The sequence below is a fragment of the Mercenaria mercenaria genome, chromosome 7 (assembly GCF_021730395.1).
Source record: "Mercenaria mercenaria strain notata chromosome 7, MADL_Memer_1, whole genome shotgun sequence".
NCBI classification, from domain to species: domain Eukaryota; kingdom Metazoa; phylum Mollusca; class Bivalvia; order Venerida; family Veneridae; genus Mercenaria; species Mercenaria mercenaria.
Genome location: NC_069367.1, coordinates 24,519,131 through 24,543,427, shown reverse-complemented (window position 1 = coordinate 24,543,427; position 24,297 = coordinate 24,519,131). Strand labels below are relative to the sequence as shown.

Genomic DNA, 24,297 nt, shown 5'->3' with positions numbered 1-24,297 from the left:
ATCAATTATTTAGAAAATATAGATAAGACAGTTTTGATCTAGTCTTAATGTCTCTCAGTGTTTTTTAGAATAGTATTTTATTACTCTGAAGGTAAATATTTTTCTACATTAGGTATTTTAGCTAATTTGCACAAATTTATCTATGCTAAATCAGACATCTCTGGAAATAAGATATAACTAAAACTAAACAACATGAAATAAACTGTAATCAATTAACTTGCGTTATTTCAGCTATATCATATGACAATATAGTGTAAATACTTATTTGAAGGAGGAATCTGTTTGTTACATACTTTACATATGTTACGTTACCATTCCAGTAATCTTGTTTTATTGTATCGTTATTTTCTCAGAAAATACATGAAATAGTAGGGGAATATTTAGTTATCAAGTTCTCAAATACTCTTACAAAATAGTATAGTTTCATACTTCCCAAGCAATTAGATTTTTTCCATAACTGCGCTTTGAAATACGTTACCACTGTATTTTGTTGTATTTACAAATATGTAGGAAGAAATTTTAATCATTTTTATCAATATTATGATATCATTGATTTGTTAAAACTTTAAAGTATTAATTCTAACATTCTTTCTTTACTTTTGTTAACCAAGAAATCGTCTGAAACATTCATTACACATTCAATGTTCCTTTTTCGTTTGAGTTAATGCATCTGTCAGTTTAATTATACTAATATCAGTTTCTTAATTATGATATTCTTTTTTTTTGATGATTTCAATATTGCTTTTTAATAATAATATTTTACACTGATTGTGTATTTTTATGTATATATTCTGTATATTTAATTATGTATAAATCCCTGCTAACATCCATACACTGATAATAAGGTTACAATTTGGGGCTGCCTTTCATAGAAAATGTTTTTATAATGGAACATTTATCTTGTGTTGCGTGATTGTGAAGCGTATCTATGCAATTATTTACGTGAGAAATAAAGCATTTTGTTTTTGAGTTTGAGAAAAACATGCATTGTATTGATATATTTATGGGCCTTTTAATACATTGAAATTAAAACTGAACAGAAACTAAAAAAAAAAAGAATGAAATGTTCAGGTACTTTTAGTAATCTTTAGATTTAAACTTATGAAATTGCAAAAAGCTGTCAAAAATGTGAATACTTGAAATGTGCTTGAAAACCAATTTTGTTAAGAATGAATTACATAATGCTATTCAAAACGTCTACAGTTTTCATAGTATATTTAGCTTTTTCGCCTTTATGTGTGACATGAGATTATCTATTAATAGTAACGTTTTGAAATAGCCGGTAGTAAATGTTCCATATAGAACACATGTAAAAAATTATGCTTTCGCTAGTCTGACAACTAGAACGTATTCAAAAGTGATATCATTTTAAAAGTAAATACAAATATTCTCTAATGCTAAAACTTCACAATTAAAGAAAAATAGCACTTGTTTTTCACTAAACAAAAAAGGGGATATGGCCTCTTCACGATTAGGGGAAAACCTCTCAGAATATTTATCTGGAAATTAGTAGAGACATTTGTTTCTGCTTCATTTTAATTTAATGAATAAATTAAAATAGCATTTGAGAGATCTTGGTCGTGTTTCTTTCAAAACTACCTGAACGGCTAGGTCCATATTCTGAAAAAAAAAATGAATCGGTCAAGGTTATGACCTGTAAAGTTGATGGAAATTGGCACGGAGAACCAGTCTGCGCTATTCCTGGTAAGAAGTTACACATTTCAAGCATAATTATTGCCCACTCAAGATACTTTGTATAAATGAAATATATAGTTGAATAGCTGAATTATTTGTTGTATGACAGATATTAAGCAAAATTAGAAACAAAAACAATTTTACCACACATTATACTGAGAAAGAAACTTTGAAACGATTATGTTTAAAATACATTGCCATTAGTTAAGATATTTTCAGTTTGTGTTGCCTGTGATTTCAGGGTCACTTACATTCACGGAAAAGAACTTTGCGTTGAAAGAGGGGACATCTGTAAATATTTCCTGCCAACTGAAGGATAACCCAAACTGGAAAACCCTAATCATTGGGAAGGTTGATGATAAAAATGGTGACATTGTCAGTCAGATATTTACGATCTCCAATGTAACTGGCTCTGTCGTACATACTACCTTCGATAACAACTATACTTCCAGCTACACGCTGGATAAAGATGGTGCTTTAATTTCACTCGAACTTGACCCTGTGACATGTGAGAATGAAGGGTTGTATATGTGTGCTGCAATTGTTGGCGCACTGGAAAGTCCAATAGAAATCAATAATGCCAGCACAACAGTAAATATATCAAGTAAGCTGACTTTTACTTTAACTGACTGATCGGCAGATTAAGTTATTATTAATTTGGTACCCTAGAGTAAGCGTCTTATCTTCACTTCACATAGGTCGAGTCACATCTTGTGACTGTTTTGTCATAATTTAAGAAGTTGCCAGGTTAGTGTGCCTCTGTGATGACTTATATTTACATTCTTATTTACTAAGTTAGGCAAAATATTATCAATCGAAATGCTAACAAGTGATACGCTGATCAATATAGCTTTTCAGCGGTAAATCAACAGAGTTTGAAACAAAACTAATACGCCAATAATTCAGTAATTAGTCTGGCACGACATTGTACTAATACTGACTACACTATAATGATGTTTAATTTAAAAGAAATGAAATACCCTTATGTTCCTTGGTGTCAAAAGTTCATATGTAATGTACATAGTGAAATGCTTATATATTTAGCATATGATTGATTCTTAGTAAAACATTAATAACATTGTATTCTTCTTTTCCAAAAGTTTAAAGGTTTATTTGTATTTCATTCCAAATGAGTGTTGTCCAGTTTCCGAGTACCTGTTGATGATGATGGTGCTTATGATTTACAAAATGAATTAATACATAGAACATAAAGAAAGCAAGTACTGTAGAAGTTGTAAAATACTTTCTATCATCGTGATAATGGCTAACTGAGAAGTGACACTTCCACCCCACCCCCCACCGAATAAAGGGCACCTGTGAACAAAGACCACTTTTGCTTGTTCCGATGAGTGATCTTTGTTCACAGGTTTGACTGTATATAAATATGACAAACCGTCATTGTGATTCTATGTTTCAGAACATCATAATAAAATGATGTCTAAATTCCACAAAATGAAACGTCTTCGTGTTCCTGTGTTGCAAATATCGCTCGAATTGTCAAAAAAAAATATAAAAAAATAACATAATGATTTCATTTACGCTGAATGAAAGCAGTCATGAACATTTCTATGTGTAATATATAATATTTATGTTTTTTCAAAGATAAGCGTAGCAAAAGGTTAGCCATTGTACTGCTAGCTATTTCTTAACTTTACCACCAATTTGTATATATTATTTTTCAATTTTTACTCACAAAGTATGTCACCATGTATTAATTACAGATGATCCGTCTATATATTTTATGCTCTAAGCACCGTATGTGTAGCTGTGTTCTATGAATGTGACGTTCCCTGTTTTCGGTTTGTCCTTGACTTATGTAAGGCACAGAATAACAATGAATATGCCTTCGTTTTTTTTTCAAAATGAAGCTGAGTCAAAAATCCCAGAAATAACCATCCCGGACAAGATATACCTCGGTCGAGAAGCAAACGTTGAGTGCACTGGTCTTATTGGAAAAGGAGAATCTGGTCAAATTGAAGGGCGCCTCGTACTTGAAACCAATTTTGGGGTAATATATATTTAAGGTTCAAATGCAAAAAATTTCAGCTTTAAAATAAAGTGACTTCTTTGTCCTACATCGATATAGGGATGTAGTTTTTATATCATTTCGGTGTGATTCGGAAACCCTGTTTCAACAGTTCCACAGGGAATTAAAAGACCGATGTTTTGCATACTTGTTTTAAGCTTTTATTATTTATATGTGGAAATATAAATAATGCAATTCCTTGTCATGACATATAGAAAATATTCAAAATAATAATTGTAATATGTGTGATATATTATGATACTAATAATGATCTTTTGTATATCGATACAAACAATGATAACGATATGGTTTGTTCTGTTGCGGCAAAAACAGTAATCTTTTGCAGCTTCGAAATTTTACAATGAAGATATCGATAAGCCTGTAACTGCGCTAATATTTCTTACATTTCATATGTAAAAATCTATTACTCGATTGTCACATGCGTTTATCCTTGCGATTTTATATATGTGATAGGACAATGGTAGCAATTTAACGTACAACGGGTCAGATACTCCGGATGACGTGGATTGTTACTTCAAAGATTCGATTTCAGTACCAGTCCCTACATCTACAGACACTTCAGGCTTGTGGGCACAGTGCGTTATTCGTCCTTCCCAAGGAGATGACCTACTGTCTGTAAAGAAAGATATTCATATTCTAACATCATATGGTAACTTACAGTTCAAATACTGTTTTAATGTAAAATAGTTTATAATATAATTGCGTTTGCCAAACTATAAGCATTACTTAATATAAGGGAAGTGTTGACGGACATAATGCAGGTGTGTACAAAATGGCAAAAGAGCAGATTAAGTAACTTTCGAATCAAAATTGTATCATAACTTTGTATTTAAATCGAGAGACAGTCATATTTATGTACACAAACGTCCTTTGTTTTGGTAACTTTGTATAGTTCTGTTCGATTGATCAAAAAGATGTAACACATTTCAAAACAAAAGTAAGTGGTAATACACATGTCATCAACCCTCATGAAGGAACTCGAACAAACCTGAAAAAGGCTGTTATTATTTTGCTTTGTTGCGTTCTATTAACCTCAAAATGTTTAAGGGAAATAAATGCAATTATGTTTTTTCAGTTGCATTTGAAAACAACGCGTACGTATTCAACATTGGCGAGGCGAATATGTCGTTTGTTTGTGATATAGAAAACATACCAGACTGGAGACGGGTAGAGATTAGAAGATCTGACGGTAATGTAATAGTTGCCATTAACAGTTCTGACCAATCAACGGACTCAAATGAACCACATATAAGTTTGATTGCAGATGAAAGCAACACAACGAACGATTCTGTTAAGCTTGTTGTTGTTTTCGGCTCTGTGGAATGCAGTGATGCATTGGGAGATGTGGGCGATGTTGAATACGCATGCGTAGTTATGACTGATAACACGACTACAGAGGCTAGGACTACAGTCACGTTTCAAAGTATGTATTTACCAACCATTATTAGATGTCCTTTTTATTTAAAGCTTTTAAAGGTCCTTTGGTATAAATGATTCAAACAGTTTGAATTTGATATTTTAACAAAATAGAAACACATTTATAGCCCTATATTCATGTTTTTCAGCAGTTGGACATGCATCAAATCAAATTTCATTAACTCATATGTTTTCAACGTAGTTTTATTCAAGATACGAATATCGTTTTCTTTCTTCCAAATGGAAAAGAAAGTTAAAACATAAATATTGATTCGAAAAGAAGTAATTCTACAAAAGATTTTAATATTATCCAACACATTTCATCATATTCAGGGGGTAGGACGTAAATGGTGTTTTTTTGGTGGTTTAAGTGAGAAGAACATTGTGTTTATCGGGTAAATATGGCGTACAAACATTTCGTTGACAAATCAACACCCTAGGGCGGATATTTTGCCAAGTATGCGGGTTTTTCTTTTACTTTGGAAACATTGCATGCGTGTATTCTGTGACCACGCTATTTATCTCATTCTGACAATTTACCCTGTCTGTACCTGGCGCCGTAAAAATGTTATTGAACGCTTTATACGGAGAGAAATAGTTCAAGTCCTGCTCATGTCCACTTTTCCAACGATTTTTGTAAACAACAGTTTGACCAAATTTATGACAGAAAAAGCTTTAGAATGGTCACTTCGGCTATCTAAATATTTTGTGGTGACTTTACTTGTACAGTGTAATGGTATCATACTAGTAACTCTTACACAGTACAGAGTGACCCGAATATAGACCAAATTATTTTAAAGTTCCCCGTTAGATACTTAACTCAGCCTCAACAAGAAAATATCGGAAATAAAAGATTCTTGCAGTCGTAAGTAAAACATAATCATTCTGAAGCCTTGGTCGAAATTGTACTGTATTTCTTTTTTTACAAAAATCGTTTGAAAAGTGGACTTGAGCAGAACTCGAACTATTTATCTCCGTATAAAGCGTACAATAACATTTTTACGGCGCCAGGTACAGACTCGGGGTAAATTGTCGGGAGGATATAAATAGCGTAGTCACAGATGCAATGTTTCCAAAGTATAAAAAACTCACCTACTTTACAACATATCTAGGCTGATAGTTTTTCAACACCATTTACGTCCTACCCCCGTTCACCCTACCCCTCGCCCCTCCCGCGATATTACCCAATATGAAATAAGTGTCAGATTTCACATTACCATTACTACTCATTATCAGATTCAGTCAAACTAAAATTTTATATGTTTTTTTTTTACTATCTCAACTGCAGTTTTTAAAGTTTTTAAATATTGTGTAGTCGTAAAAATGTTTACTCATTCTTGGACTCATTTTGTTGCTTTCTATGCTTTTGATTGATTGATTTTGATTGATTTTCATATAAATTTCTTTAGGGAAAGAAATTTTAGAATTTCACAATTCTTATCTTAAAGTGAATTCTGTCTTTTTAGGAATTTTTGTTTCTGTTACAGGACCTCCTCAGGAACCACATCTTACTTTGTCACGCCAGATTATAGAAGGACAACCAACATGGGCAGACAGGACATTCATTTGTGAAGGAGGTATTGGAAACCCGCCAGGACATATCGAAGTGGAAAGTAATTTTGACGGAGAATTTGGAACTTTCCTAGCACCTCTTCCAGGAGAAAATAAAACTTCATTTGGATTCATTGTCGACGATTCCGTATCAGCAATTGATTGTGGATTTCATCAAACTCTCATATTTGCTCTTGAGAATATAACAAAAGATTACATGCATCAGAAATATCTTCGATGTGTAACGAAACCGTCAGATGATCTTAAAAAGGGGAATGTAGAGTACTCAGAACAGAAATTAGTTGAAGTCGTACCAAGTAAGTATGAGTGTACCAAATGAAAACAATCTTGAAGCACGAATTATGCGCCTTTGATAGTTTTTTATTTTGTAAATAAATATATTTTGTGTCAGCACTTACTTTGCAAACGGTTTCCCACACACTTGTTATAATCAAGCGATGTATGGAGAAGCACATACTTGGAAACAATCTTGATCCAGCCATTTTTCCAGTGCCATGGTTCTTTAAAGTTTCCTTGGCGATGTCCAATAAAGGGCTGCATGAAATCTTGCGGGTTGAACTTCTCATACAATATAAACAGAATTTCTTCCAGTCTCACTCATATGTTCAAACATAATCTGAAAATGCGAGTAAAGGAACATGAGATCTATATTGTCATAATGCTGGTGTGTAGGCCCTTAGACAACATTCATAGTATACAGTAAAGGGAAAATACGAATCCTTATGTATATAACTCCTCATATACATGTACTATCAATCTGACATCTTTCAAACTTAGTCATACGGAGTTTGATACGGCAGTTTTCCCGGAGTTATGACACTTTCTGTTTTTGTAGAAAACAATATATTGCTTAGTATAATATCTTTTGTGGAACTTGTAAAACTCAGTTTACTATTTTTTCAGACTAGTAACTGACTACCGTACGAAGACGTGCTCCATATTTTATAATATGCAACATTTTTGTTCACTTTCTGTTGTGTCGGAATCCTGTTTATTTTTAAAAAGGATGTTTTACTCACATGATAACGTTAAAATGCGCACAAAGTACTTAATTTAATATGATTTTGACTGGGCATTTTTCAGAGTAATGACCTTTTTCAAAATATATTGTGTAGTGGGACCAACTGTATAAAAGATACTACAGTTATTAATCAGATTTTACTCAAACGTTAACAGATGATTAACAATTATGTGCACATGCTTGAAACTCTTTTTACTTGTGTGATTGAAATTTAAACATATATTGTTACTGGTTAAAGAATTTTATTTCCTGTGAGATAAAATCTGTTTGAATTTATCCAGACATGTTTATTACCTATAATTTACATTATGTACATTAGAGAGGAATTGCATGTCTACATAGCGGGGAATGTATACACTTGTTCGATCACATAAAGGGGATATACTATTATATTATTTCACTGGTTGTATGTGCAGAGAGAATAATTATCCGGCTCGAGGATTACAGTTAAGGCAGTAACGAGGCACCACCCATCCGCACGTACATCCAGTGATAGAATCGAATCTTTCTCTTGCATGCTGTATTCAACAAATAACAGTAAACAGTAAACAAACATCAAACGGATGTTTTTCTTTACATTATAGCATTCATTACTTACAGCAGCGTATTTAAACAAAAAAAAAAAGAAGTTAATCAGCTTTTGTAAACAGAACTGAGCTGTGTGCTGTGAAATTAATCCAAGTAGATCTATAAATGTAGAAATAATCGAAACCTACAGTCCAGAAATGCCATATTTCTTTTGTAGTTTTTTGTAGATGAGTCCAAAACAGACATAATTTTATCACATTTGACTTTACTACTATTTCGTTCCCTATTCAAGGTCATTCGGAATAACTTCCGATGTATATAACCCTGCGTTTCGTCTGCAGACAGCTGTATTAAAAAGAACTGATAATTTTCTTATTTCTGAACGAAAAATAAAAGTTCTCATTTTTTGTTATAACATTTCCTATCAGATGGTCATGGCTTAGGTTCAAAAACTGATGAAAAGATGGCGCTAGAAGTAAATTCATGTTTTGTTTATCAGAAATTAGAATCTGACGTCTTTTGAACCGAAAAATATACTATTAAAACACAAAGAGGACTTCAAGGTATTATACTGATATCTAGTTTATACAAAAAGCTCAAATGCATAAGTCTTCTCTATAAATTTATTTTTAAGGCTCTTTTACAGCACATTCACGGGTGTAAGATCGGAGTTATCCAACACCGACGAAAACACCGGAAATCCCCGTAATGTCAGAAAATATCGAAATTTATTCGTCATCGCGATCTATTTTTAACGTCTCAGGCAAGGAAAACGATCTTACATGTCTGCCTATGAACGACAACTGTTTTTCACACACACCTATCTTCAGGTATGATAAACCCATGTAAAATCCTTCTAGTCCAAAGGAACGGTTTTAGGTGCGCTCAAATGCATAAGTCTTCTCTATAAATTTATTTTTTAAGGCTCTTTTACAGCCCATTCACGGGTGTAAGATCGGAGTTATCCAACACCGACGAAAACACCGGAAATCCCCGCAATGTCAGAAAATATCGAAATTTATTCGTCATCGCGATCTATTTTTAACGTCTTAGGCAAGGAAAACGATCTGACATGTCTGCCTATGAACGACAACTGTTTTTCACACACGCTTATCTTCAGGTATGATAAACCCTAGCATGTAAAATCCTTCTAGTCCAAAGAAACGGTTGTAGGTGAAGGTGCGCCATCTTTGTTGATGTAGCAGTTTCTCTTAGGACAGACTACTATTTACATTTACCTAGTATGTATTATTTAATGCATGTGCCATTTCAAAGCATCAGTTGAAGTGTAGGTAATCCACAGTCAAAACTCTTCATACTCTTAACGTCTTCATGCCTACATTTAGCTGTCAGACAGGACATTTTTCAATTTATTTCAGAAAACTTCTGTGAAGGGGCAACAGTGGACACTATATACATGCAACATCCATATTATTGCCATTTAGCTATTAAATGTAATATCGACGGTACTGTGAATGGTGTCCCGGATCCTTGTAATTCTACCCAGTGTGCTGATACATCAACAGGCATTACGCACACTTGTAAAAGTTGCGATTCGATTGGAGGTTGTAACATAAAAAGTATGATTTCCTACTCCTATATTAGCCCTTTCTGTCTCCGAGTTGAATATTAAAGAAGTTTCGAATTTCAATCACATCTGCTTACAATATTTAATGGAATATTTTTTTCTAATATATTTACATGGCAATTGTAAATAGTGACTTAGAAATAACGCTATTCATAATCCATTAGAATCTTGCATTTAAACACTTTTATATTATTCGTTGACTTAAAATGTTATGAATCTTTCGTACTAGATTCTAATATTTTCTTTATTCTGTAGGTTTGTTTACTTTATGTATATAAATTGTCGATGAAAACCTTTGATGTTTAGCGCAGTGGTAGTAATGTAGCATAACTTGTTTTTCAAAGAGGTCCAGTGTGACAGAACATCCTTTGGAGCCTACACAGGTGACAGTGTCTCTTTTACTTGCCTTACTCAAGACTTTGGCGAAGTAACACACATCTCTCTAAACGGTAGTATTGATGAGGATATAGATGCCGTTGACACGACTATACCAGTGACCAAAGATGTTAATATCATTGTCAGTGAATATGATTTCGTGCTTAGTTTTGCCAGCGTGTCATGTGACCAGGAGGGGAATTACGTCATTAGGCTTAATAATCAAACTGATGTTGCTCTTACCTTAAGTGTTATTTGTAAGTACACAGTGGCTCTAATATATATACTGAACAAAGCAGCTAATCCGCCATTTTGTAAATTGTAGACATTTTAGTTGATATTTGTGATTTTCATCGTCGTATAATGAGTAAATTGATGTGATGACATTGTTTGATTTTGTTGAAATTTCGAAATATTATCGGGTACATATTGTTCGAAGTAGTCCTAATATTTGAAGAACGTAATTGTAGTAACTTTTAAGACAGTTGACAAAATAACAATGGCTGGTTGGCAGTTTTATTCAGTATATTATGTATTACAAACTTGAAAACAATGCATTAATATTGTTTCGAAAAGAAGTTTTTAAAGGGTCCCTTTATGCTCAAGTAAATGCGATGGTTTCTCTCTCATAAAATCGTACGCACAACATTGAGGCTGTGCCGAAATTTATTTTAAATGTTTGACGGAAATGGTTTTTGATATTTAAATAAAGTCCGACCTGTTTCTCATACTAGTGTTTAACTTCCATTCTTTTGATATGGATAATACATGTTTTTCTCTCTAATTTACAGCTGAACCAGATATCCCAAATATACTTGTTCCTGAAGTAATGACTGCGAATCGGGAGATGAAAATCAACTGCAGCGGCCAAATAGGGCGGGATGAAGTGGGCAACAACAAAACAGCTATCTATCTTGAAATCATGCATCAGGTCAATTCACTATTCTGTGTTTATAATCGTTCTGCTTATAGGTTTACTACTAGTTCCTTCTAGTCTATATTTTTCTTGAAACCATCATTCAAACCGAATTACGCATCTCAATATCTGTTGTTACAATTTAAAAACTACGCTATGGCAGTCAGTTGTTTACACCAAACGTTATAAATGTTTCTTCACTGTCCCGCGTTCGTTACCGGATACAAAAGAAATATAAAAAAGTAATTTTATTTTGAACATTTATTCATTTAAAGGATTCCAATGAATTTGAAGTACCTAATGGCTATGAGACGAGGATACCATTAGATGGGAATTGTGAAATCTCAGAAACAGTCATGTTTAGCGTGACACCTGACGTTAGCTGGAATAACTCTGACGTTAGATGTAAAACTAAGAATGACTCCGGGGATATAACATATTCGACACAAAAGACGATCTTATTGGAAGTACCAGGTAAAGTATGTTACCTGTCCTGTTTGTTTATATTCTAACTCACGTGAACATGAAGTATTCGGGATAAGCTCTTGTGAGTATATCTGTTTGCACTTTTTCTCAAACGACATCTCCTACTTAACCACTCTACCAAGGTCAATCATATGATTTCATAAGAATTTTCCAAGGGGTGACCTCAGCCAAGATTGTTCAAGTTATTTTGATTCGTCAAAAAGATTGCCACCAGTGGGCGTGGTTACTTTTCCTTACATGTGCACTTCATTAAGTATGCACCTATACATTTATTTTAAATGTTTTTTTCCACCCTTTCCACCCTCTTGATCTATTTAGATGTATTACCACCGAATTAATTGAAAGTGATAACCATAAATATTTTATTTATCGAAGCTGATTCTCAGAAATAGAGCTATTTTTATAGATTAGAAAACAATGAAAAATGATAACAAAATTTCAAGAGTGTCTGAATGAGATATGCATAATTTTTAAACATTCCAATAGAAACTATAATAGGATGTATCTTAATTGCTCTGAATAATTACTTTGGACGGTTTTAAAGCACAACCTTATTCATGTAAAAACATACACCGCTAAAACTGAGGTCATGTGGTGAAGAATGAATACTTTTGTTTTCATATTTACAGATATATTTTGTGAACCAGCTTTACAGTCATCACCAATTGGCGGTTCCATTATGTACACGTGTTCCTTGAAAGACATTTCCGATGTTTCAAGTATTGTTGTCAATAGAAACACAACTGACTTATTAAACGAAGACAATGTGACTCTGCCTTACGAGCATACAGTTGATTCTGCATTTTCAGTGGCAATACCTTCTAACACCAAGTTAGAAATAAATTTCGAAAATGTTACCTGCGATAAAGAGGGAGAATATAACGTTATCGTAAATGGTGTTCTGCACGCGACACTTGCACTAAGAATTGTTTGTAAGTAGTCAATACACATACATTTATGAACAAGTTAAAGGTCCATTACTAAAACCCGAACGAGTATTATATGAAAACCAGAGTTTGTAGCCGAGACTTCCTATTTACTGAAAATATGGCCAACTGCATCGGTTCTGACCAAATAGTCATGAATATGTTCAAGAATAACTAACAAATAAACAAAAAATATTGCCTATGTCAAACCGAAAGTATGCTTTCCGACTGCTTACGAACCCGTCGAACATCTTCGGACTTTTTCGGAAGAATCCTCCTAAACGAGGCTATAATCTATAAATACATGCAAAATATATTATATGTCCAAACGATAACGTGATTTTTACAAACTTAGCACATGGAATTCAACAATTTTGTAATTCACAAAAACTTCATGAAAATCATTCTTATAATACAGGTAATATACAGCTATACTACAAGTTTTCATAAGGACAATTCAGGCCCTTCCCGAATTAAAGTGTTTTTACAACTTCGTCTTTAAACTTTTTCAGTTAATCTCTTTTCAGTATAATTTTAAGAATATAAATGAGTAACTGTCTTACACTGCAGAAACAAAGTATGATTGAAATTTACCTAAATACACTTATTTATGTACACATGGCTACATTAATTTAATAAGATTTTAGACATTAAACACATTGTCTTGGCCTAATATATGTCACTGTCAATTTTAAATTTAAATTTTGTACATCTCATATTTTTCATGCAAGTCGTGCATAATTACCATCATGGAAATACAGTTATTTTGTTGCGCGTCTTAAATGGATAGTCGTTTGAAACAATTTTAAAATCACGTGATCCCGAAGAATTTCCGACCGATTACGGAAAAGCGATAAACACGAAAGTAGGAAAAAATGACCCCTCATGTCAGTCTAAGAAAATACAGAAACAATCATTTGTTTCTCTGTACATGTGTTGATTTCAAGGGAATATTGCACGGCTATCGTAATGTTTAGTACTATATTTCAAAATGTGTAGTCTTTTTTTAAGATTTATGTCTATTCATTTGTCTTTATTTTGCACCTTTAAGTCAATGTTTTGTCCATGTATTGATTCAGTTCTTCAAGTCCGAATTCTCATACTTGAGATTTCAACTAGGTCGTATGAGATGTGTTTCAGTGTTAAGTTTATTTTATGTTTTTTCATAGATAAAACTGATCAACCTGAAATCTTTATTGGACTAATTGTTGGTATTAATTGTATCAACTGAAACAGCAAAAAAACTATTTTTTAGAAACTGTGTGTCCTTGAAATATGTTTTTAGCTGTTTTTCTTTTATGTGATTGAAGCTCCTTCGGCGGAACCGAGTTTGAATAAACCATCGGAAGTAAGACTTAACCAGCAGCTTGAAATCAGTTGTAGCGGAGAACTTGGCAGGGACCAAGAGGGGAATGCGGAAAGCAAAATGTTTCTGGAAGTCAAATTTGCGGTATTATTACATTTATCTTTACCATATCAAGATAAGAACATATTTTAGTTACTCTAATGCTAGTATTTCCAAGCCATAATTCTGATATGATGAATAATCGTGGTCACTTGCATTTAGATACCAATATGTGTGAATATGTACCAGAAGGTAATTGTACTAAACCCAAGAACTTTATAAACGCCTAACGTATGGCGACTATTTCGTTCTTGAAACTTGTATTTCGTTTGATATTGATTTGATATTATTAAATATGCTCCATATGCGATTTCATTTATTATACATCGTGCCTGACTCGTGTTACATTAACCTGTAGCTCGTGCTGTAATTTTCATCACCCAAATTCACTGTGCGCATTTATAAAATAATGATAATAATTGAATACTACTAAAAACTGCCAATTTTCCACAAGTCCCGAATTTTGTTAAATCAAAGGCCAATTTCATTACAATCATTACTGACATATTTTTCCAAGGAAGGCGTTTCTCGAAATCGTTAATCTTGAAACCGTTTAATGCGAAAACATCGAACACCTTCCAGTTATTTTAGTACGGAAGAGTCACCGAAATTTTACTGCGGCCATGTTGTTCCAAGTCAGACAACAGTAAATTAAGGGTTTATGTAACGTCAGCATCACTAACATTTGCGTTTTACAACGTTCATCATTGATAAAGCTGGTAAATACATTTAAGAAGGAATATATAGCAAACAGTGATTTGTCGTTGAATAAAATCAGTGTTTGGAGTTCAGATGCGAAGGAATTATATCACGAGGGTGCAGTCCGAGCTTTATGATGATAAGCATCAAGAGGAAATCACTGTATATTATTTCTATTCTAACACTATACCAAGGATAATTATGTAAATCTTTGACGATACTTGCCTCTTCTGTGTGGTTTTGTTTTCCAGTGCGCTACTATGTCGTTTGATGCTATGACGTACTAATTACGTCCTACAAACAGTAATTTTGTTGTATAGTAACACAAGTTTTCTGTTTCTTTGTATATTGGAAAACAAATGGGGTCGTATTAGAATTACTTTTTAACAGTGTAGACATTCTATATTCTTTCTGAATCTCTGCTTATCCAGATAATTCACCAAGCTTAATAAGTAGTAGTCATTCTATGATTGGTACATACAAATAACCACCTTTTTTACCTTATTTTATACATATTTCATAAATGTTAACATTACAAAACTTTCCTTAGATCAAATTTACCAAATACATAGATCGTATATTTATGGCCTTAAATGTATTCGGCGTGTTCGCTTTATTCAAAGCAGACAAATATCCAGATTCCCGAAAATGTACATGTAATTAATTTCAGAATGATGACGATTATTCTATTTACGAGGACGATATAGAACGAGGTCTTGTGGTATTCAAAAATTGTCAGTATACGCAAACTGTTCGTTTGATATTTTATCCTGATGTAAGCTGGAACAATTCTAAGGTTAAATGTGTTGCACGTAATGAAACAGACGTTGTTGAATCATCATCAAGCCAAGATATAACACTTGTTAGTCCAAGTAAGTCTTGTTTAGATATTTTTGATGATTTGAAATTCACACACTTTACACTGTATGGACACATTTTACATTGTAGGACACAATTACCAAGTAATTGGCTTTTCGTTCACTGGGTAATAAGGTGAATGATCTACAAGTTTACGAATGTAAAAGATGGGGTATTCACTGAAACGCATGGAAAATAGATTTTTAATCATATATTCTGAATAAAATGCCTGATAACAAAATAATTTTAGATCTATTACGTGCAAGTGGTTATGTTAAATTTTAAAATCATTCATGCGTGAAAATTAATTGGATGATTAGGCGAGAAAATAATCTTTTTTAACCTGCTCTAGATTCTATCCAATATGTGAGATAAAGCTGGTGACAAGCTCTTTCTGTTGATTGTTTTCAATTAACAGGTAGATAAGGATATTTTGAATGGCGGAAATTTTTTATTTCAAATCACACGAGGGATAAATTGCAACAACAGCGGAAATTTCTAAGTACTTCCTTCGAAAGAGTAGATGTTGTAAAAATTTTATATGTTTCAAATATACACTACGTATTCTTCCTTGTAATGTGATTTAACATGACTGGAATTCCAGTCTAAGACTCTCAAAAGAGACAACAAATAAGCTTAAAAAGAGCTCTGTGACTAACACTTAGAAATCAATGTTAGTTTGCATGAATAAAGCTGCACCGTTCTTAAAACTGTTTAATCAGGATCAACAAATACAAAACAGATATTTTGATATTGGGTTTTTATGATCTGCTCCGCGTATCAGGTGGAAGCCAGAAATATAACAAAGTTTGTGCAATTTTGTGACTTTTATTTCGCAATGGGTATAATCTGATGAATTTTACACATAAAAGAGTGATTCATAATGTTAAATCCTCAAACACAATTTGATAAAAAGCTTTGCTCTAAATTGAATTATTCAGTGTTGTGTTATGTGTGCCATTTTAAAGCATTTCAGTGTATTTCTCTTGACTAGAATACGAGGGTCATTCTAAAAGTATTTACAGTCGTGCTGAAATACGGTACAAAGTCTGTATACAGTTCATCTCTTCAAAGTATTCGCCCTTGATTTCCACAGTCGAAAACTCAAGAGGTGAATGTTAGAGAATAGTCCTCCCTTGGTATCGTCCTTAGTAACTAAAAAATAACACTCACAAATATAACAAATATTTGCGCCAAGGCAACAGCATCTTTTTTCAACCATCTTTTTCAGCCTTGGAAGCAGGAAAGAGGAAACTGTCACAAAGGCTTTGAGCTAGTAAATAAATCTGATGAGTAATTTGTAACACTATCTCAGTTCCCAAAATCTTTTGAACGATGGCACTTCTGTGAGCCGCGACGTTGTCACGGATCAATTGGATGCCCCGAAGACCAGTCCTTGGACGCATTTCTTTTATATTTTCAGCTTTCAGTACTTTGTCTCTATAAAATTTTCAGGTGGCTGACTTTCCTGACAGTGTACAACAGTACCTCTTAAAAGAATATGGAATGCAGAACCATTTTGATACATTATGTTTTTTCTGCAATAACTGGTCTATATATAAAAGTATGTCCAGGTTTTATCTCAAAGTTAGGAACTATGACCTTGTACAATTGCCTTAATTTGAGAACTTCTTTCTTAAACTCAAGTGCTTGGTCAGCCGCACATGAGTTTTTCCAGTTGAAACGCCAAGAAAAGACGTTGTCGGGCATCATGTACCTTTTCTTCTTCAACAATCATACGTCTTACAGAAGCAATGCTCTTTGACGTCACTGCTGTTTTAGGTCTACCAGAACGAGCCCTGTCTGCATGACTGTTTTTAATTTTACGTACCCATCTGTAAACAGTTTTCTCTGATATTGAAAATTTTCAATATAAAGTATGCAGGTCTTGAGTATCTGCCTTCAGGTATTTTTTTAAAGAAAAAGGTACTTTAATGTACACTCTAATTTCAGACTTTTGTTCGCTTTTTATAATTTCATGTATTTTGCATAGTGAATATTACTATTCCAAATACAAAATTAAATATCTCGTAAACCGTAGTTTCAATAAAACTTTTCAAGAGTATAAAGAAGTAATTCTTGTATCATCCTTTCTTGCATGTCAAATATCTATAGTAATGCGCGATTGTCATTATTTTTAGAATGGCCTTCACATGTAGATTTATTATATTGTTGAGAAATATAGTGGAAGAAGTAGTTATCACCGATAATAGATGCCAAGTGTCAGGGTATATAGAAAAGGAGGTATGAAAACAGGTCCTTTGTAAATTGCAACTAATTAAAAATAGACTCTATATACAACTGTATAGCGTTGTTTTCAAAAATTACAGTTTAAGTGACGCATGTATACACATACATTTTCAAATCAGAAAGGATATAAAAAGGAAAATAAGTGTCTATCCATTACAGATACATATTTCGAAAAAACCGATGTGATTGGAATCATAGATGAGCCCGTGACGTTAACATGCATCGTAAAGGACGTTCAAGATCTTTTTGATATCATTATCTCGAAGGGTGAAAATCACACCAGTATAGCGGCATACTCGGCAAATTTAGGAATAGATGGCGTAACAGTTATAGCTGAGCATAGTGGTCTGAATGATTCATCTGGAGTTTTAACCATCAACATGACTGTACAATGTGGAGATGACGGCAAATATTATTGTGAACCAACTGGCTCTGGAACGTTGCCAGTAACGTCGTCAGTAACGTCTCTGTTTGTAAATCGTAAGTAAAGTTCTATATTTCTGCATATTTTCATGCTCCCGAAAGGGGAAGCATGTAAGTCGTCGCTTCGTCCGTCCGTCCTTCCGTCCATCCAGAGTATTTCTCTGTAAACAATCACTGGGATTGAGCTAAACTTCAGAGGAAGATTCACTCAAAAGGTGGACCACTAGCTGGAAATCAGCGAAACTTCATACGAAGCTTTCCTTGCAAATGAGATGCGCATATTGTCTTCATGTTTCGATCGGAAAAAAATTTCAACGAGTAATTGACTTTTGATTAATCAACATTACTATAGCACCATTTCTTGTCCGGAGTAATTCTCAGCAACCTTTGGCTCGATCTCAGTGAAAATTCATAGGAGGTTGTACTATAAAAAGGACTATGGCACCATCTCCTTTCCGGAGTATTTCACAACAACCACTTGCAAGAATGTAGCAAAACTTCACACATATTCTTCATATTCCGATCAGATAATTTTTACCGAGTTATTGCCCTTTGAATATTTTACGTTAGTAAACAATTGCACCAGCCTTATCTGGAGTATTTTTCAACAACCTTGAATTGACATTTAGAGAAACTTAACAGGAAGCTTAAATCCTAAAAGTAGATGCACATATCTTGTGTTTGCGTTTTCTCAACAACGACTTGCTGGAGTTCTGAGAAACCTCTTTGGAGGCTGTACAACTAACACGAGGTATGTACCCAGTCGATAAATTCCGCTTTTGTACCTTTTATACCTTTATAATGCATTTCTTTCGGAACCATCCATCGAATTTACTGTAATTGTTTGTTTAAAACAGTCCTTTTGTCAGCGATGTATCTTAATATATTTATGATGTCAAGTTGAATTAATGTTTTCAAATTCACGTTTTACATTGAAGTACCTGTTAACACAACATTTTGTATAGATAGGTTGGAACAAAGTTATATTTTTGAGAATCGCAAATAATTTTTGCAGGCAAACCAAGCGTGCCTATTCTAGAAATGTCACGGGAAATAATTGAGAACAAGTTCACCTTGGGCGACAGACTATTTTACTGTACAGGAGAATTAGGAGACCCGCCTGGTAAAATAGAAATACAAAGTAATTTCAATGGATCGTTCGAAACCTTCTTGTCACCACAATCTGAACTAGATGACAACGGCATTGGGTGGATTGTAGATTTTAAAACAAATACAACAGACTGTATGAATTTTGTTACTGTTAGTTTTGCATTTCACAATGTCACTATGGAATTGCAATCAAAACGCTTAAGATGTGTTATACATCCGTCTGATGAATTCTCGGCTACAGGTGACCTGTCGGATGAAAAATCAATAAATATAGTTCCAGGTATATTTGTTTGAAATATCTTAGCTGTTTGATAGCAGGCATATGATACTGATACAGACACGTGTAATATAAGTTTAATTAAAGGAATATTCAGGTATTTTTTAAAACATAGATCTATGATTTATCTAGCTAATTAAAATAAACAGAAAGATATTGTTTTATCAAATTAATTTTTGCTATGATAGTCAATATAAGACTGTAATGAATTACAATTAAACATAACATTTTCATGTGTTTTCTTAGCCTGGCATAAGTTGATCAGGTTAGCAAAATAATGAAAATTGGGTATTTATGTCGTCAAAGTAATGAATAATCGATCTATTTTCATATAAAAAATATAGAAATATAAAAAACATCGGTTCCTCAATAATTAAAAGTATTTGAATATTTCTTCAACTATTCAGCCTGAGATGCCTTTCCCGTCGTTACATAACTGAAATACTGTGAAATACGGCGTTAAACAAACAAAAAATAAAGCCAACATATTTCATGATTTTAACAATTTTATATCAAGCGATCATTTATTTAATTACTTGATGCCAAACTTAAAATTTACTCTTAAGATTTAAAACTCAGACAACCTAAATACTCTTTAATTTTGCTTTTAAATTTTGATACTCAGCGGACTTCTGTGTCGGGAAAGCTGGCTATGTTTCGCATCCATATTTCTGTCATCTTCGTGTGCAGTGTGACAGTCTGGCGAATGGAATAATTGAAGGTGTTCCTAAAGGTTGTGAAGAGCATATGTGCTATGATGGAGGACAGTGTGTTGAATGTATTTGCAACATTACAGGTAAACGTTAGATAGTTATCATTTAATTAAGGATCAGTTTGACAATGAGACTAATTCTTACTCTAATTAACAGTTTTAATTTAACTGCGTAGAGCGTAATATATGATAACAATTTTACCATTTATGGATAACTCTCGTAAAGAAGCCCTTATCAGACAGAATTTAGCCAAATGCTTATTGTCCGTAACCCTTTTATTATAATTTAGAAATAGATAAACTAATGGTTTTAAAATCTCTGCCTAGATAAACAACTGATTATACAACATATGACTACAAAAATTATAAAGGTCACTAATCAGAATTAAATATCTTTAAATAACGTGTACAGTTGTCTGATCACGCACCAGGGTCTTTCACAAGGGGAAATCTTGTCTAAATTAGAGTGCATTTCAGTGACGTCACTATAGTAATAGTCATATTATGCCGCCACAAACTGAAAACATTATGCTGGGAAATACTAAGAGTTTTTTTTCCATTGTGATTTGTTTTTGACGTGATAGGCAAGAAAAATCATTTTACTGTTTTCCCAAGCTTCGGGGCAGCATGGAAAATAAACGTCGATAACGCTCTGTTTTCAGTCATCATCAATTTTTGAAATCATTAATTTTTGAACAAAACTTACAGCTAGAGATTACTCCAAATATGCAAAAGTTTTACTGCATTTCATACAGTACTCTTTCCTTGAGGGAAGCATGGCAATATTTTTTTAAATTTTTTGTTACTTTCCGTATTGTTGAGAGAGGGTATATTCCTCTGTCGCTGCACGTAATGGCATAAGATTGATCTAAAAGTGTTTCTTCGATCAGGAATTTCTGTATAAAATGAGTAAAACACTTGGGGATGGGTTCATCACTAACTGTAAGTCTTGTTCAAAACTTAAGACATTTTATTAATTGAAGTGATATATATCTTTTTGTGGTCGGTTGTAATGATTATGATCAGTTTAAGAATTAAAAGAGCATTTCAAAAAGAATGGAGGTTTATATACCTTCTATGGAAATTCTTTGTAAATTTCTATTAGCTATTTGATGTTTCGGCGGACCAAAGCATTTATATTACACTTCATTAATGTTATGTAGTATGTTTTTCAGAACCTACTACCACTACGAGTACAAGTAAGTGTTGGCATTTTTCATATCGCTTTTAAACTCCTGTGTTTTATTTCCTACAGCTGAAATGTACCTTTTTTAAATTTTAAGCAAAGCAACTTTGTGCCTTGGCTTTAATACTAAACTTTGTTATTTATTTATCAGACACTTTGATATTGATGTAAAACATGATTTTAAAGAAGTCAAAGAGATATAAATATAACTGATACCATCAAGCTCTCAAATAGGAATAATTGTCACTGTAAAATGTAGGCATTTCCGCCAGCCACATAATAGTTGTTTCCACATTATGTCTTGTTGTGTCCTTGAAATTTTTCATAATATCTACGTCCGCTTAGCTCAGTAGGAAGAGCACAGATCTACGGATCGCGAGGTCTTGAGTTAAATTCCTGGGCGAGGCGTATGATTAGTTAAAGTCTTTTTGACCAATGTTGGCTGAAAATAGTCGAAAAATGCAATTATTAAAGATTGGTAATGTTTTGACATTTTAGTCCAGGTGATGGACATCAAAATATTTTACATTTATTGAACTTTGTAGTTAAAACAAATACAAATACAAATATTGAGATAGCAGAGAACGGGTCGAAAACCTTTGTGTTTAACAAATTCTAAAGTACAATATAACTATTTTCTGCTTCCTAGACAAAATAACCATACTGCATGTAGATCTAATTGATAAAAACTTTACAGAACTACATTTTTTTTCTTTTATTGACAGGTTAGGACTAAGGTTTTGTCTTTTCATATCTAACAGGGGCTGATTTTGGATTTAGCTGTACATACCTCTACGTAGGTGTTTAGTAAAATACCATTTTAAATTCCAGTTTCGATATTATTTTGACTAAAGTTTTATATTCATATTTCAGCATCAACTACTCCATCACCCGATTCAACATGTAAGTTAGTAATTAAATCTAATTAGCAGCAAAATGTTTGGATTGTTTTCCTATTCGTGTTTGTATTAAATATGGCATTTCTGAAACAAGTTTGTTCATAACGATCTTTCATAGTATTTTGGTCGATGATAACATTGAAGGAAAGAATATAGTTATCTTCCATTTCAGTCAGACGGTTTCAATACGTATTTTTATATTCTGCACGTACTATTTGGTTCATTTAATTTGTTTAATCACTGTTTGTAGACATGGAATGTGAAGATCTGTTAGATGGCGTATACGGTGAAAATGCCGAAGTCACATGTACATTGAATAACATTGTTATCGACTTTAACAATTTGACCACCGCTTCCGTTACCATCAACGCTGAAAATGAGCTTGGCATGATATTCGATTCAAGTCAAGGCGTATCAAATGACTCATTTCCATTAACGACTTCAAGCGGCAACATTATTAACCTTGAACCAAGTCGGATAGTCTTGGGATTCGAGCCACTGGAATGTAAACACGTTACCTCATATACATTTAGGTATCAGAGTATTGAAGACGTTGTCAAAGTTGATATGAAAGGTATTTATATGTTTTTCCGCTGAATTACTCTTCTTTTCATATCAAATGAATCAAACAATATATTAATCAGTAAACAAAAATAGAAATGCGTCTCTAATTAGTATAATAACTTGCATGTTGATTTGAGTAATCACACTGCAAAATCAGAACACCGGTGCTGTATGTGAATTATAAACATACGGCTGCATAAATTGATAGATATATCCCTGTAATATTTCGGAAAACGTTGCACACTACTTCCATTTTCTAAGAAGGATAACAAGAAAGCGATAACAAGTATATGTTTAAATTGAATTGTTCCTACAATAATCATAAATTACATTAATTTATATGGAATGAAGGTTAGACAAAATGTTAATTTTTGGTGACCTCAGATAAAACAATATTCAACTTTAAGCCCTTTCTGAAGAGAACAAAGCTGTAAATCTGTTATAAAAGATATAATTTATATTATTCTCTTTCCTAATTACAAGTAGAAATGACTGACTTTACAAATAGTGTACTTTACTCAATTTGCACCAGGACTGGCAGTTTTTATTGTCAAAACATACTGCAATTGTATAAATCTATTATGGTTACCGAAAAGAGGTTTCACAGACACGGTGTATCTTTATGGGATGCTGCATGAGTTTCCAGCCTACACACATTCTCTGGGAGGCAGGTCCTTTGTACTGAAATTGCATCACGTAGCCAGTAGATGGATTTTCAGTCTCGATCATTTTAATATTTAAGACGTTCCAATATGTGAAACTATGTCCGAGGTGTAATAATTAACAGATGAAATCCGTTTATGTCAATCCACGCTACTTCGAATGAATGAAACGCTGAAATTTCAAATAAAATCATGAAGGTAGACAGACTTTGAAATCAAGATTTCTTGTTTGACATTTAAGACTACAATTATTCTGTTTTAACAGAGCAGACATTTATAACTTGGCCCATCCTAATTAAGATTTCCTTTGACTTCAAGGCCTAATTAAAGTTCAGTATACTATTATTACCAATATAACTACTCTTACATTGAAAACTTCAGTAAAAATTTGACATTTACTATTTTTGATTTTATATTGTCGCTCCTAGATTTTTGATGTGGTGTGCAATTTATTTCGAATTATCGCAGCTGTAAGTAACGTTTTTCCATGATATACTTTCATTTTATTTTAAAGATACAAATACGTCATTACTCAGAAAAAAAGGAATGCCACAGGCTTAATGAAATAGTATGATTGCTAGTCTATTGATAGAATACTTATAAACAGAAATATTTAACTAATATTCATGAAAAATGACGTAAATTGTGATGCTTATGAATTAATATAAAAGCTAAAAGCATG

At 33.0% G+C, this 24,297-nt stretch overlaps 1 protein-coding gene across 1 annotated transcript in view; it reads left to right on the top strand.

Annotated features, from left to right (window-relative positions):
* Nucleotides 1-24,297, top strand: part of LOC123554696 (uncharacterized) — a 46,532-nt gene that overhangs the window by 12,314 nt on the left and 9,921 nt on the right. Inside the window, exons 8-25 of the mRNA XM_053547804.1 lie at nucleotides 1,937-2,299; nucleotides 3,564-3,703; nucleotides 4,196-4,391; nucleotides 4,818-5,165; nucleotides 6,646-7,026; nucleotides 9,659-9,859; nucleotides 10,212-10,499; nucleotides 11,034-11,173; nucleotides 11,434-11,632; nucleotides 12,274-12,576; nucleotides 13,881-14,020; nucleotides 15,345-15,546; nucleotides 17,942-18,262; nucleotides 19,221-19,595; nucleotides 20,218-20,388; nucleotides 21,480-21,503; nucleotides 22,364-22,393; nucleotides 22,640-22,963. Coding sequence (XP_053403779.1) covers nucleotides 1,937-2,299; nucleotides 3,564-3,703; nucleotides 4,196-4,391; nucleotides 4,818-5,165; nucleotides 6,646-7,026; nucleotides 9,659-9,859; nucleotides 10,212-10,499; nucleotides 11,034-11,173; nucleotides 11,434-11,632; nucleotides 12,274-12,576; nucleotides 13,881-14,020; nucleotides 15,345-15,546; nucleotides 17,942-18,262; nucleotides 19,221-19,595; nucleotides 20,218-20,388; nucleotides 21,480-21,503; nucleotides 22,364-22,393; nucleotides 22,640-22,963 — 4,146 coding nt within the window. The remainder of the gene's footprint in view (nucleotides 1-1,936; nucleotides 2,300-3,563; nucleotides 3,704-4,195; nucleotides 4,392-4,817; nucleotides 5,166-6,645; nucleotides 7,027-9,658; nucleotides 9,860-10,211; nucleotides 10,500-11,033; nucleotides 11,174-11,433; nucleotides 11,633-12,273; nucleotides 12,577-13,880; nucleotides 14,021-15,344; nucleotides 15,547-17,941; nucleotides 18,263-19,220; nucleotides 19,596-20,217; nucleotides 20,389-21,479; nucleotides 21,504-22,363; nucleotides 22,394-22,639; nucleotides 22,964-24,297) is intronic.